The sequence below is a fragment of the Ochotona princeps genome, chromosome 19 (genome assembly GCF_030435755.1).
Source record: "Ochotona princeps isolate mOchPri1 chromosome 19, mOchPri1.hap1, whole genome shotgun sequence".
Taxonomy (NCBI): Eukaryota; Metazoa; Chordata; class Mammalia; order Lagomorpha; family Ochotonidae; genus Ochotona; species Ochotona princeps.
Genome location: NC_080850.1, coordinates 43,277,675 through 43,291,749, shown reverse-complemented (window position 1 = coordinate 43,291,749; position 14,075 = coordinate 43,277,675). Strand labels below are relative to the sequence as shown.

General features: G+C 48.7%; 1 protein-coding gene across 1 annotated transcript in view; it reads left to right on the top strand.

Moving 5' to 3' along the window:
- Positions 1-14,075, top strand: part of SNX24 (sorting nexin 24) — a 90,154-nt gene that overhangs the window by 38,675 nt on the left and 37,404 nt on the right. Inside the window, exon 2 of the mRNA XM_058677502.1 lies at positions 12,600-12,683. Within this exon, the coding sequence (XP_058533485.1) occupies positions 12,600-12,683 (84 nt within the window). The remainder of the gene's footprint in view (positions 1-12,599; positions 12,684-14,075) is intronic.

Genomic DNA, 14,075 nt, shown 5'->3' with positions numbered 1-14,075 from the left:
CTGACATTGTAGGTGTGGACATCGGCGGAGAGGTGATGGACCCTTTTTGGCGGCTGCCATCTGGCCCAGTTCGGCTGGGGCTTCTGTTTGAGGAGGCTTCAGAGTGGGCCCAGCAGAGGAAGAGGTCAGGTGTGTGGGTTGTCCTGTGGGCCAGGAAAGATGCAGGTTAGGATGGCACGTGCAGAAATGCCGGTCCCGAAGGCAAGGCCACACGGTTGGCCACGAGCAGGGTAGCTGTGGTTGGCTTTGTGTGGTGTGTAGGGCATGGCACAGTCTCTGCCTCAGAGCAGACTCGGACATGCCTGCCTGGGGCACAGGAACACAAATGTTAGGCTGCAGTCCAACACCCAGACGGCTGAAGGCTTCCAGTTAGCTGCTCTTGGTGCTGAGACTGCGGGCTGTAGAACTGACAGTGGTTCGTCTGTCGTCTAGCTAGTGAGTATTGCAGAGGGAGACTCAGCATTTCTGACGCAGCCCTTTTTGTTTTTTGCATTATAAAATATTTCCTCTCAAAATTTCCAAGAACAGTGTAAGGCATATATATATTGAGTGAAGAAAAACCTGAAAAGTACAAAGACAGAAATTAAGTGAACCATAATACCTACAAACCATTTTTACTTCATATTTTCTTCTCATATAAACACATATGTGCAACATACACATATATGCCACACACATGCATATACATAGCATGTCACAATACACCAAGTATGTATATGCATGCATCTGCATATGCAAATGTAGGTGCACACCGCGCACGTAAGTACACACGTACAGGCATGTGCAATGCAGTGTAGTGACAGTCCACCCATGCAGACACACGTGTGCAAGGCATACGTGTATACACAGACACGCATACTCATGAATAGCACACTTCTGCACACGTATTTGCTAAATAAAAGGTGATGACCCTCTCTGCAGCATGATTTTTCTCTCATTTTAACAAGATTAACATCATTTACAGTGACATCTTTTGAGGCACGACTATGCTGTCTTTTGTTAATCTTTCGTTAAAATAGTAGGTTGTTAATACGTTTATGTTTTTAAATATACTTTTTATAGTTTTTTATGATTATAAATACACTTTTTTTTTTTACTTTGTTTATTCTTACAGGTCATTTTGGGGATTAGCACGATAGTGCAGTAGCTTAAGCTCCCGCCTGTAACACTGGCGTCCCGTATAAATGCTGGTTCAAATCCAGGCTGCTCCATTTCCAGTGCAACTCTGCTCATACACCTGGGAAAGAAGCAGTAGATGGCCTTAGTGCTAGAGCATTTGCCACCCTCGTGGAATGCCCGGATGTAGTGTCAGCTTCCTGTCTTCAGCCTGGTCCAGCCCTGGACGCTCTGACCATTTGGGGGCAGGAACCCGGGGTAGATATCTTTGTCTTTAAAACTCTGCCTTTCAAATAAATAAAAAATAATTTTAGCAGTCATATTTCAACTGGATGCTGGACTCTGCCATTGTCTGTGCCCACAATGATGGACATATGACTGTTTATGAAGAACTATACTATAGTAATAATATAGGGGAACTCAGTGAGAGGGGGAGGAGACTCGGGGAGGGGGTAAGGCAAATCCCAGGGCCTGTGGAACTGTATCATAAAATAATATAATAATAATAAATAATAAGTAAAATAATAAAATTAAAAAACCATTTCAGTACATCAGGCATCTGTACACTCGTTAATGACAAGTGATCTCTTGTAGTTTTGTTGTGTCCTTTTTTTCAAGCTATTTCCGTATTATTTTTGTTCCAGTTCTGTCCCTCATTTGTGCCTTTCCAGGTTGACTGGTCCTCATGGTGGGTCCTGGGCAGAGCTGCGTAGTGGAGCAGATGGGCCCCGCCATCCTGCTGCCAGCTGTGTTCCGGCTAGCGGAGGAGCTCCCCCGACTCCCAGCGTGCCTGGGAAGACTGCTCGCCGAGGGTCCTTTCTCTGCGTGTGCGCAGTCCCTTGGTGCAGACCCGAGCTGGAAACACTAGTGGCTCTGCTGTGGTGACGTGGGGAGGGGTGGGAGTCACTGCTCCCTGGCCGCTAGGGGTGGGGGGAAGGGGTGGGAGTCACTGCTCCCTGGCCGCTAGGGGTGGGGGGAGGGGTGTTTTCACCCTTGGCCCACAGCCTGCTAGGAGAGGCCAGGATTCCAGCTGTGGGCCTCCCTTTCCTGGCAGAGACCACACGTGGGGTGTAAGGGTGGGCCTGCACCAGCCCCTGATTGTGTTTCTGCAAGTCAAACTGTCCTCACCTCCACTGTTCTCCCCTGGAAGCTGGCAGACAGATGAAGTGATGGTGGTGTAATGTAATGGGAAAATCTCTTTGTCTGAGGGATGAGAAATCTATACCAGCCACTCCAGAGCGGCCTTTCCCGGGCCCAGCAGATCCGCCCTGGGCGGTGTGGAGACCCTGATTCTGTGCCCTGGCCGGTGGTTCCCACCCAGCCTGGCCTCCGGGGTCCTGAGCACGCCTGGAGAAGTTGGAGGCACAGATCCAGTAATTGGTTTAATATCAAAATCTAGATGTAACTTTTCATTTGATCAGCTTAGTACTGAAAGTCACGTGTCAGTGTAGTGAACTTGGCTCAGTGTTGTGGCACAGCTGCCTCCTGAAATGCCAGTATTCCCTCCTGGTGGCGGGTTCAGTTCCTGCGACTCAACTTGGGACAAGCTCCCTGCGGATGCACCTGGGAAAGTAGCCCCCAGTGGCACCCATCTGGGAAACTCTACCAGCTTCATCCTGGCCAAGCCCCGGGCACTGGGGCCATTCCGGAGTATGAGCTGTCTTTTAACTAAATAGTAACTTATAAGAAGTAGGTTAACTAGACCTGGAGCAGTGAATGTGGGCTGTGTACTCCCTGCCCACTCTGACCAGTCCACTGATAACGGCACGCCTGGCCTCCCCATATCCCAACTTGGGCCACCTCTGTATTTTACTTATTTTCTGTATTTGTTGGTTGTATTCTGCCCCCCTCTGCTTGTGTAGCAACTCCTCAGGGCAGAGCTCTTGGTGTTTGACCTCAGGGCTCGACTTCACCCCTGTATGCAGACCTAGCTCCAGACACCATTGGGATTAACGCTAGAGCATCACTGTTTTACAGTGCCTTTGTACCACGCATATCCTACGAGAGTTAAAAAACCTACTAAATACGCTTCTCCCAGCAAGAATTAGAATTCGCAGATTTGAGAGAACAATTCAGTGTTCTTGGTCTTTCAGACTTACCTTCTTGTGCTAAGTGGGCGTTTAAAAACCCCACAGGGCCCCTGACATCTGTCTGTGGTCTGTCTGCAGAGTAGAAGGGGCCTTGCTTGCTTTTTTCTGTCACAAATACTTCCTCCAGGCATAATTTCAGAATCCACTTGATGACTATTTTTACCTAAGAAAATTCTTCTGCAAATTACAGTGCATTTGGGGCTGTGATATCTCTGTGAGTTAATTACCAGGGAGACATTGGGTCATGCCAAAAATGAGAGACTATGGGTGCACTCCCCGAGCAGGCTGTGCTATTGAGGCCCTCAGCTGAGGGGGTGGGCAGGGCAGGACAGTGATGCTGGGGGCTGGGCATGGCTGCAGGGTGGCACCATGGTCACACTTGGAGGCTGGAGGGAGGATGGGCTTGGGGCATACAACTCTGTGTGCGGGCTGTGCGGGGTGGGGAGGGTGCTGGAAGGCCCGGTGAGGTCCTCGGCCATCCTGGAGGGTTCTAGAAGCAGGTAGAAGATCTGGCCTGTTCTATAGACAAGGCCGGGGGCAGAGGGGGACCAGGGAGGTAGGTGGCTGTTGGTAAGCATTGTAAACTCTAAGTGGCTGGACAGGAGGAAGTGTGGGTCCTCTGGTCCCTCCATCTGCCAGGCAGTGCCAACCACAGACCTCCAGAAGCCGCCCTGAGGAGGGCTGTCCTCAGGGGCCGGCCCCCCTCCCTGCTCCCTGCTGGCGCCTTCCCGCCTCTTCCTCACCCGCAGTGGGGCTTCGTGCCCTTCCAGAGGTGTCACCGGCCACCCAGACGTGTCATCCAGCAACCGACACAGAAGGCATTATGCTGTTACTTTATTACTGCAATGCTGCGACTCAGGCTTCTTTAGATAGTTCCCCAAGTTGGTGATGAGCAGAGATAAAATTTGTCTATGTGCATTTTGTCAAAGCAGGCTATAAAGGGACTAAGGAAGCTCATGTAACCATTATCTGCTGGTGTTCAAAATATGATTTATTTGGGACCAGCACGGTGGCATAACAGGCCAATCCTCTTTCTGTTGCCTGCATCTCATGTGGGCACTGATTCCTGTCTCCACTGTTGCACTTTGTGTGTGTATACATATATAATTAAAAAAAATTAAGTTCCCCTTCTTCATCCAACTCCTTGCTAATGGCCTGGGGAAGCAGCAGAGGATAGCAAAGGCCTTGGGGCCCTGTACCCACGTGGGCAACCTGAAAGAAGCTCCTGGCTTCGAACTGGCCCAGCCCTGGCCATTGTGGCCACTGGGGGGAGTGAACCAGTGGGTGGACTCTGTCTGTGTCTCCTGCTCTCATAACTCTGCCTTTCCAAATAAAATAAATAAATCTTTTTTAAAAGCTCAAATAAATGTGATGTATTATCACAATTACTTGGCAAAGAACCGGTGATAATCACACTTATAGAAAATCTAAGCCGGAGTGATGCAGTATTGAAAGTAAGGAAAAGCCGTGCAGCCAGTCAGCAGGTGTGACAGGATGCGCTGGGGTGCGTTGCCCCCTCACACTGGATTGACTGTTTCTGCTGTCATATTGACGCAGTTCAAGAAGTGACAAAAAAAAATGAGAAGTTTTCATAACCAAGTATGACTCAGGGATCGGCAGCTGAAATTAACCAGGATTTAGGCTGAGAGCCTAAAATTCTACAAGTATCTGTGACATTATGTTAACAAACTGAGGAAAAGCTTCTTTTTATAACCAGGCAGGTTTAAAACATTTGGCATCAACATTTAGCATTATCAAGATATTTGTAAGTAATGGGTTGGTGGAAAACTTCCAACGTTATATAAACATGTCACAAGAAAAATTAGATGTGTCTAGAACTCTCCAGAACCCTAAGTTAGACAGCCTCTGGTTTACTGAAGGCACGATGCTCTAAATGACTCATTTGTATTTCTGGGTCTCAATGCTGGGGTCTTCCAAGATGTCCACCATCCGTCTTCTTTGAAAGATGGGTTTGGCTCCCCCATCCCTGTCTTTCCAGCTCCATTCATACTCAGCTCCACTGTTTATTATCTCAGTGTCACTAAGTAAAAGTTAACATTGTATTTTTTTGTGTATGCTGCTTTGCAAGTTGGACCTCTTTCTTCACCTGGCCTGTCAACTTTTGGCAGGAGCCTGTGTCCTCAGGTTTTTGAAAGGTGAAATATTTGCACCCCAGTCACCCCCCTGTCATCAGTTACTGCTCTGTTCATTTCCTGGCTTCTGCTTCAGGTACCATTATTTTTATGTTAGCCAATTTCTTTCTTTCTTTTTGAAGGTGTATTTATGCAGAGTGGCAGGGAAAAGGCGAGACAGTGTCTTGCATATCTTTGTTCTCTCCCTAACTGTCCACAGCGGCCTGGAGCCAGGAACTCCGTCGGGGCTCCCACATTGGCAGAAGAGGTGCGGTGATCAAGCCATTAGCAGAAAGCTGGAAAAGGGGAGGAGTTGGGACTTGAGCTGGCACTCCAACATAGGATGCCGTCACAGCTGCCGCTGAACCGGCTAAGCCACATTGCCAGCCCTGTGCTGCCCTGTCTAAAGCACACCCAGGCTCCTGTGTAAGGGGTGGTGAACCTTTTTCTGCCAAGGGCCGTTTGTAGTTTATGACGTCATTTCTGCGCCATACAAAATTGGTCAACATAAAAATCAACCTGTTACAGATGTTTAAATTTTGGGTTCCACCAGTGGTCGCACCTTGGCAGGGCCAGACCGGATGACTTTGTGGGCCCTACACAAGCGTCAGGCCATGGGTTCTCCACCCCAGGTTGTCTCCCCTGCAGTAAAAGTTGGTTCTAAAAGCTAGGCCCAGCAGTGACTGCTTTTCTTGTCGGAATTGTATGGGTGTGTGTACGTTTTTGTATTTTTGCCCTGTAATCCAGAAGTGTGCTAAGAACTGCAGTGAAGGAAATGTTACCTTAAAAATTACCAAATTGGTACTTCTCCGCAAACATCATTGCAAGCCTGATGTCAAATCAGCATTCTTTATTATTGTTCAGTAAATCACACCAAAGTATTTTAAGTTTTGTTTTGTGTTCAGATGTTTACGTTGTTTATGGTTGTCTCATTTCTCTTGTGGATTTTAAGCACTTGGTTTTTTCCTGCTGGAAAGTCAAGCGTTTAGTGCAGTCAGGAGTTATCATAGGTGCTGCGTCATCACCTGTCCTCTTGGGGCTTGCTGGCTTCTTTTTGCAGTTTGAATGTAATTCAGGATGCGCAGTCATCATGCTTTTACCTATTGTTGTTCTGGATTAGGTCTATACTCTATTTTTTTTTTAGAAAACAAAATTGTTTATTGAAAAGAGGATTACGTAGAGAGGAGAGCCTGGAGGAGGGCGAAGGCTGCTTCCACACTTGATTCAGTGAAAAGCCACGTGGCCAGGGTGGGGCCGGCAGAGTGAGGAGCTTCATCTGGTTCTGCAGCGTGGGTGGCAGAAGCCCAAGCACTTGTTCTGTCTGTAGGGATCTGGATTGGAAGGGAGCACCTGGGACTTGAACCAGCGCTTAGATGGGATGCTGGCATTGCAGGGCTGAGAATAAACCTGCTGAGCCACCGCACCAGCCCCTGAAGCTAACATGTTAAGCCAGATTTTCTGTGAATTTCTCGCTTCTTGTTGATCTAACCAGAAATACAGCGCCCTGCTTGGCAGCGAAGAGGACAGCAGGACAGTTTGGGGAAGGCGTCTCCAGTTCACCATGGTGTCAAGTGCCTCCTGCTGCAGCTTCTCTGCCCTTTCGTGGTTGGCAACCTTGGGATTTCCATTGATTCTTCCCACTGATTTTTAAAAAAAGGATGTAGGTTCTGTATTTCCTAGGTTTTCCCCAAACCAAGATTACCTTGTGTTGTCTACACACAGGAGTGGCAGGGCCATCGCCCTGACCTCAGCCCCAGGCAGTGTTAGGGTGACATAGCTCCAGCCTCTGCCCCAGGGCGTGTTAGGGGGCATGGGTGTGTAAGGCAGGGACTTAACTTGCTGTGCCACAGCACCTGTTTTGCAGTGTGCATTTTTTAAAAAAGATTTATCTATTTTTATTGGAAAGACAGATATCTAGAGGAGGAGAGAGACAGGAAGATCTGCCATCTGATGGTTCACTCCCCAAGTGGCCACAACAGCTGGAGCTGGAGCCAATCCTAAGCCAGGAGCCCGGAGCCTTTTTCTGGGACTCCTACACAGGTGCAGGGTCCCCAGGCCTTGGACCGTCCTCGACTGCTTTCCCAGGCCACAAGCAGGGAGCTGGATGGGAAGCAGGGCCGCCGGGATTAGAACCAGCAGCCCACATGGGATCCTGGAGCGTTCAAGGCGAGGACTTCAGCTGCTAGGCCATTGTGCCAGACCCTGCAGTGTGTATTTTTAAAATCTTTTATGAAATTTTGATATTTTTGCAACTATGAAAGAAGATAGCTGCTTCCCTGTCACCCAACTGGTGTAACTTATAAATAACATGTCTCACTTTATCAATGTGGCATCTTAGAGGAAAATTCCAGCTGTTTACAGTGGTTTTTTTAAACTATAAATTTACTTCAGAATTATGTGACTGAAGATTTAGGTATTTATTTGAAAAGCTGAGAGAGCTAGTGAGAGAGAGAGAGAGATTTTCCATCTGCTGGTTCACTCCAACAGGCAGGACAGGATCTGGTCAAGGTGTGATCCAGGAACTTCCAAGGTCTGTCCCGTGGCCGGCAGGGGCCCAAGCACTTGGGCTGGCCCCTGCTGTCTTCCCGGGTGCATCGGCAAGTGGCTGGCTCGGAAGCCAGGGCTTGAACTGGCACTGCTGTGTGGTTGTCCGTGTCACAGGCAGTCCCTTACAGTACACCACAGCGTGGACCCCAGTCATCAGACAATGTGGCATTTCCTTCAAGTTGGAGGATTTCTTGCTTTCATTCTCTCTTAACAACTGTGTGATTGTGAGTTGCTAGCCTTGTGGAACCCGTCCCACAACAGGCACACTGGGCAGGACCGTTTCCCTTGGTCAGCCTTTTTAATGGAATAATAACCTTTTGTTATAATCTTTTGCTTATTCCAACCCAAGAAAGCGTGTGGATTTCAGGCCAGAGTTCATGTTTAGTGCATTTTGTTCTAGTTGACGTATGTGAGGATACTTCTGAAAGTTCATAGAAAAATGAAAAGATCTGAGTTGATTTTGATGCCAAAATAGTTTTCATAAAATATGCAAAGTGTGTATTATAAGTAACCTGTACATAGATTTTGGAATTGTTTTTGTATCGAAATCGCCTCGTTTTGTAAGTTCTGTCTCCCATGAGGCTCCCCGGGCCTGTGACTTCCTGTGTGTCAAGATATCCCTTCTTCGCCAGCAAGCACTGGAAGGGGTTTTCTTTGCTCTTTTGTTTTGTTGCTTCAGCGTATGTGTTTGGGAGACACTTGAGTTTATTTATTAGATGCTGTTAGTGAATTACAGGATAAACTCTCTCGGTTTTTTTTCCCTGTGATTGGGAGTGAGTAACTGCCCAGGTGTCAGCTGCTTTAAGACATTTCACATGGGATGGCTGTCCTTTCCTTCACTCAAGGTTGTTTCTTAGATATGTTTCTGACAAATTACGTATAAACTCACATTTTGAAGTATTTGATCAGTGACTTCCAGCATTATCCCAAAGATGCTATCAGAAAGGAAGAAAAGTTGACTCGGACATGCCATAGAGACCACACTGGGGACCTGGAGTCCTCTCTGCAGTAATGGTGTTTCCGTCCAGCTTGAGTTCTGTTGACTTAATGTTTCTACAACCATGGCTGAAGTTGAGTCAGGGGAACAAAACAGACTGTGTTGTGTAAACAAACAAAAATGCAAATTCCATCATGTTTGTTTAGTGGCGTGCAGCTCTGCTTGCTTTGTACAGTGATGGTTCTGGAAGTCTCTGTGGGATGGACCTTTCTCGTGAAGGGACACAGGTAGATGAGCCCCTGCCGTTTGAGGGGTGACCTTTACTTGTCAGCGCTGTCCCAGTCCTCACTTCACTCGTCAGATTAGCCAAGGTGGCAAATGGTCAGTGAGGATCTTAGTGCGCCGGGTACTTGCCATCCTCTCGGTGACAGCATATCCTGGTGCGTCTAAGGGCTGAGTGGAAACAGGAAGTGGTGCACCTTGTATTGTGGCTCTAGTGTGTCAGGAAAGCAGCTGATGTGTGTGCGTGTGGAGCCGCATCCCTGTGTGTGTCTGGTGGCGGAGCAGGTGTGTGTGACTCTCCCGGTGGGCAGGTGCTGCACAGGCTCCTGGGTAAGAGCCACACGCCTTTTCAGTGTAGACCCTTGGTGCAGTTTGGGTTTGAAGGCATATTTTTAGGGTGAGAGCTCTATGGACTGAAACTGAGATCCAGGATGAGTGGATACAAACTCTCCGGGAGAAGGGAATGTTGAAAGACATGCTGGCATGTCCTGGAGTGCGCATGCCTGTTGTGGGAAGGCCGACTGGTGTCCTGGTTCTTGCCCTTCTCCAGGGACTGGGAGGAGAGTGGGCTCAGGGTAGTTGTGGGTGGAGATGGTTTCCTGCCCAGCACCCTTGGATGGTCTCCCCTATTTGACTTGTGGTCAGTTCCCTGGGCACTTGAGGGTGACCTCCTGCAGTTCTGGGGATCTCCCTGCATACAGCCCCCTGTTGTCCAGCACCTGCCCTGGGAATGCCAGGAGCCAGGGTTTCTCTGTTGCCAGCTTCCTTTCTGGAATGTGAGAGGCTTCAGGGCTCGCCCTGGGTGGAGACCACAGACCGTTCCCCTGCGTGGAGGCCTCCTTGCAGATAGCTGGGGTGACTGAGCTCAGCGGGTCTCTTTGTCCTTCACTTTGCCCCAGTGCCCAATGTCCTGAGAGCTCTTCCCCCGTGTGATTCATTCTGTGATGTTTGTCCAGTTATTTTCAAGCACGTGGGGCGGCAGGTGAATCTGTCGTCCGTTGTTCTGTCTTGAGCACAAGAGTAATTCATGTGGACTAGGCTACAATTTTTAAAATCTTACAGTTCCCATAGAAGTGAAAGGAGCCTGTGGCCCCCTCAGGAGCACCCGGCCAGTAGCTCCCTGCTCCCACTCCCCAGGTAGCTCTGCTCAGAGAAGCCCTTGGGGGTCGCCCTGCAGGCTCCTTCCAGCCGGGGTGCTGGCTCCACCAGCTGTGCTCCTGATGGCTGTGCTTGCGGTGGAGCCCCAGAGCCTCGCAAGGTGCCCGCCTGCCTTGTCGAGACTGCTGGGCACCTTCCAGGCCCGTGCCACGCTGCAGCTGTCTCGTGAGGCACACAGTGCGGACTTTGCAGGCAAGGCACAGCCGTTCCCGACACAGGGACAGCTTGTGTCAGAGCGAGTGGAATGACAGGGGACCCAAGCAGGTCAGGTACCACATTCCGGAAAAATAGGAATATTTAAATCGGCTCTATTTCCTGCTTCACTTTGTCAAGAAAATTCTGTCTAACCAACTTTTTTTGCAGAATGTTTCCCAGCCTTGTGAAGAAAAAAAAGTCTTAGCAGTATTAGGCATGTTGTTTGTTTTCTCAAGGACAACGTAATTTAATTTTCCAAGTGGGATCTGTCGCAAGCTTTCCTTTGTGTGTGTACGTCTGCACTCCCCAGGCCGCTGCGTGAACTGAGCGCTTGGGGACAGTGAGTGGGGGACTTGGAGCCACCAGGACAGCGGAGAGGCTGGCGTTCCAGCAGGCACCATGTGCCGGCCGTGTGTCGTTTCCCGGCTTTCCAGGGCCTCCCGCCCAGGAGCCACCAGCCTGTCCAGCCTTAACCGCGCCCTCACATTCTCACCTTCTCGGGTCCTGTGTTCCCCGGCAGACGTTGCCAGTTAAGGTGGCAGCTTTGGTGATAACGCTGCGAGTAACTAGACCGAACATAACTTCATTTATTTCCTACAGCTCAGCAAATGGAAACTATTTTCACTGCCGCTGCATTGTCGTGATTTAAATCTGGGCCCTGACCCCCGAAAGGGGGTTCCGCCGCCTGTTAACAAGCCCCCAGCGAGAGCTGCGTGGAGCTGGCTTGGCCTTCTCCCATGATTCCCTGTATGTCTGGCTGGTTCTTTGAAAGCAGCAGCGTTTTCTTTGGTGGATTAGTAACCACTGGCTTGGTTTTCTTCTTAAACAATGGGTGTACCTCTAAAGGTTGGGAACATATGCAAAGGTACTCAGAAGAAAATGCTTTTTCCTAATTCAGCACAAGTATTTCTAACAAGGGACTTCTTGAAACAGTGTAATGTTACTATAAAATGTTGATGAAGTTGATCAAAAAATGCCACTTAGCAAAAACAGATTTGTTACACTGAGTCATGCAACAGAAGACTTTCGTTTCTGATTCAAAGAATCGCGAACATGCAAGCAGGTTTGACTTCCTGGATAAGGTGCAGGTCTGGACCAGGAGGATCTGTGTGTGGAGGTGGAGCACTCCCATCTCACAGGCTCAGTTCAAGCAGTTCTTAATTTTAGCCTGGAATTAAGTGTACTTTCTGCATCCATTAGTACCACGTGACCACGATTGCAGTGTTGTTTTGTGTTTTGAAAAGGGCAGTTAAAACTGGAAACTGGATTTACCAAGCACTTGAACAATAGTCTTTCGTCCTGCTATTTACTAAGCCGGAGCAAAATGAGGGCCAGAGACCAAGTGTAGCTAAGGGAGCCCCTTCTCTTAGCGCCTGCCAAGCAGCCCTCCCCGCCTGACCTTAACATTGTTATTTCCATGAACGTTTCCCAATCTCTCTCATCTCTTGCTCCCAGTCTTGACCCACTGACCCAAGAATCAAGCAAATGTCATGTTAGTGCCTACTAATTAGTGCTCTCCCCGAGCCTTCTCATCTGGCCTTTCAACCTTCCCGAGGCAGCAGCACAAGCTGTCACTTGCATCACGCGGGGAAAATGAGCCTTGAACAACATTTCCCCTGTTTTGCAAACAGCAGAAATAAGCCCAGCTGAGACTAGAGATGAATATGCAGGTTAGGCAGAAATTAACCTGAAACGCACTGCTGTTTGCTTGATCGGCTTCCAGATGGCACCCTGCTGCCGTCCGCGACGTCCGTGGGACGGGCTGCTGCCTGTCCAGACTCAGGCCTGGAGCCTGGCTCTGCCGTGACGCTGCTGTTGGAGTAGCCTTGTGCTCATGTGGTGAAGTCAAATAAAGCTATGATTGTACTCTAATAAAAAAGAATAGGTAGCCTTTTAAAGGCATTGGCATTCTCCTTGTTTTTAAGCACGTTTTTGGAGGCTGATGTCGTCTGGTCAAGAGCTTCTGATTCAAGGGCTCATTAATCAGCGTGTTGGACCGGGGTCTCTTGAGCCTTCTGGTTTTGGGGGATCAGCTCCCGTAATTAAAGGGATGAAATACATCATGGTCACAAACTTACCGTGTCCGACAGTTGGGAGCTTGGAACTAGTAGAATTAATCTTTTACATTTTTTTTTTCCTTAGGTGTTTAAGATAGAGGTTCTAATGAATGGAAGAAAACACTTTGTTGAGAAAAGATACAGTGAATTTCATGCCTTGCACAAAAAGGTAATCTTCTAAAAGTTTTCTAGCTTTTCCCTTTCTGTATTATGAAGTTGCATCTTCTATGGGTCTTAGTGTTAGTATTTCTAGGCTGTGTGTGTGTGTGTGTGGGATATGTTATCATGAAGCTAATTTCCTTGAAAGGAAATGATTCTGTCTCCTAAAAGAATGTTTTCTGAGTAAATGGGTTTAGGTTAAGAACACTTATGTGGAAAAATTTGAGACTGCAAGCAGCTTGCAATATGTCCCGTTGGTTGGCATAGGTTCAGAAAGATTAAAGCCAAAATCCTGTGTTGCCTTTGAAATATAGTTAATATTCTTTGTAAAATGTAAAAGAGAGCAAATGATCATTTTGTAGCAAGAATTTTACTAACCTCAGCTAACACTTCCATGGACCTGAAAAAGGCAAGTTCTTGTGTAGGCGTGTGACAGGAGAGGGGCACAGGTGTAGACATGGGCCCTGCCTTCCTCAGAGAGGTAAAGGGTCAACTTACAAGAATATTAGTAAGCTGTTGGGGCACTGTTTCCTTTCAGATGGAGAGCTCTCCTTGTCCCAGTACTTGCCTGTTCCATGGCAAGGGCTAGCTTGTATGAACGCTGGAGCTGGGGTTTTGTCGGGTCCAGGTTCACTTCCAAAAGAAACAGGACATGTGGCTGCAGATTTAAAGGGGGCATTGCGGGCAGTGCCGACACCAGCTTAGAGTCATCTAAGAGAAACCTAGGCCCTGCCTGGCCGTGCCTTCTGGGATCCCAGCTCTGTTTGCTTGTTCCTGGAGGACACAAACTGCGCAGCTTCTGCAGGGGACCCAATGGGATGGATTTGTTTCTGCAGAGAGTAAAGCCACAGCTTTCTCCCCACAGCGCAGGCTCTGCTGGTGACACAGTCGCACCAGGCACCTGGCTTGCACACAGCCTTTCTGTCTCCTCCCAGGTCAGCACCCTGTCCCCCTGGCCTCTGCCCGCTACCCAGGGCCTGACTTCTTGCCAGGCACAGCTAGGGCACTGCCAATTAGGTTGTCCCGGGCACGCTTCCCCAGGGGTGCCTGCAGGTCTGAGAAAGTCTTGGTGTTCGAGACTTGGTATGTATCTGTATACATACATGCAGGTGCATGTATATGTATTATTTCTGTAATTATACAGTTGACATATTAGAGTGGTATTCTAGAGTAGAAATTGTCTGATCTCTAAGTTTTGCATGTTGTTAGCCACCTTGGTCAAATATTTGAGACCCCCTTACGGGGCTGGAGAGATTAGCTCGGCCTGCAGAGTGGAGTTTGAGCTGGGGCACACAGCCTCGTCTTAGCTCTAACTCAGCAGAGAGAAGCTGCTGGAAGTGCTCTTGCCTTGCGTGACCCACGGCCGATGTGCGACCTGTGGCAGCCAGGCAGCGGTCAGGCG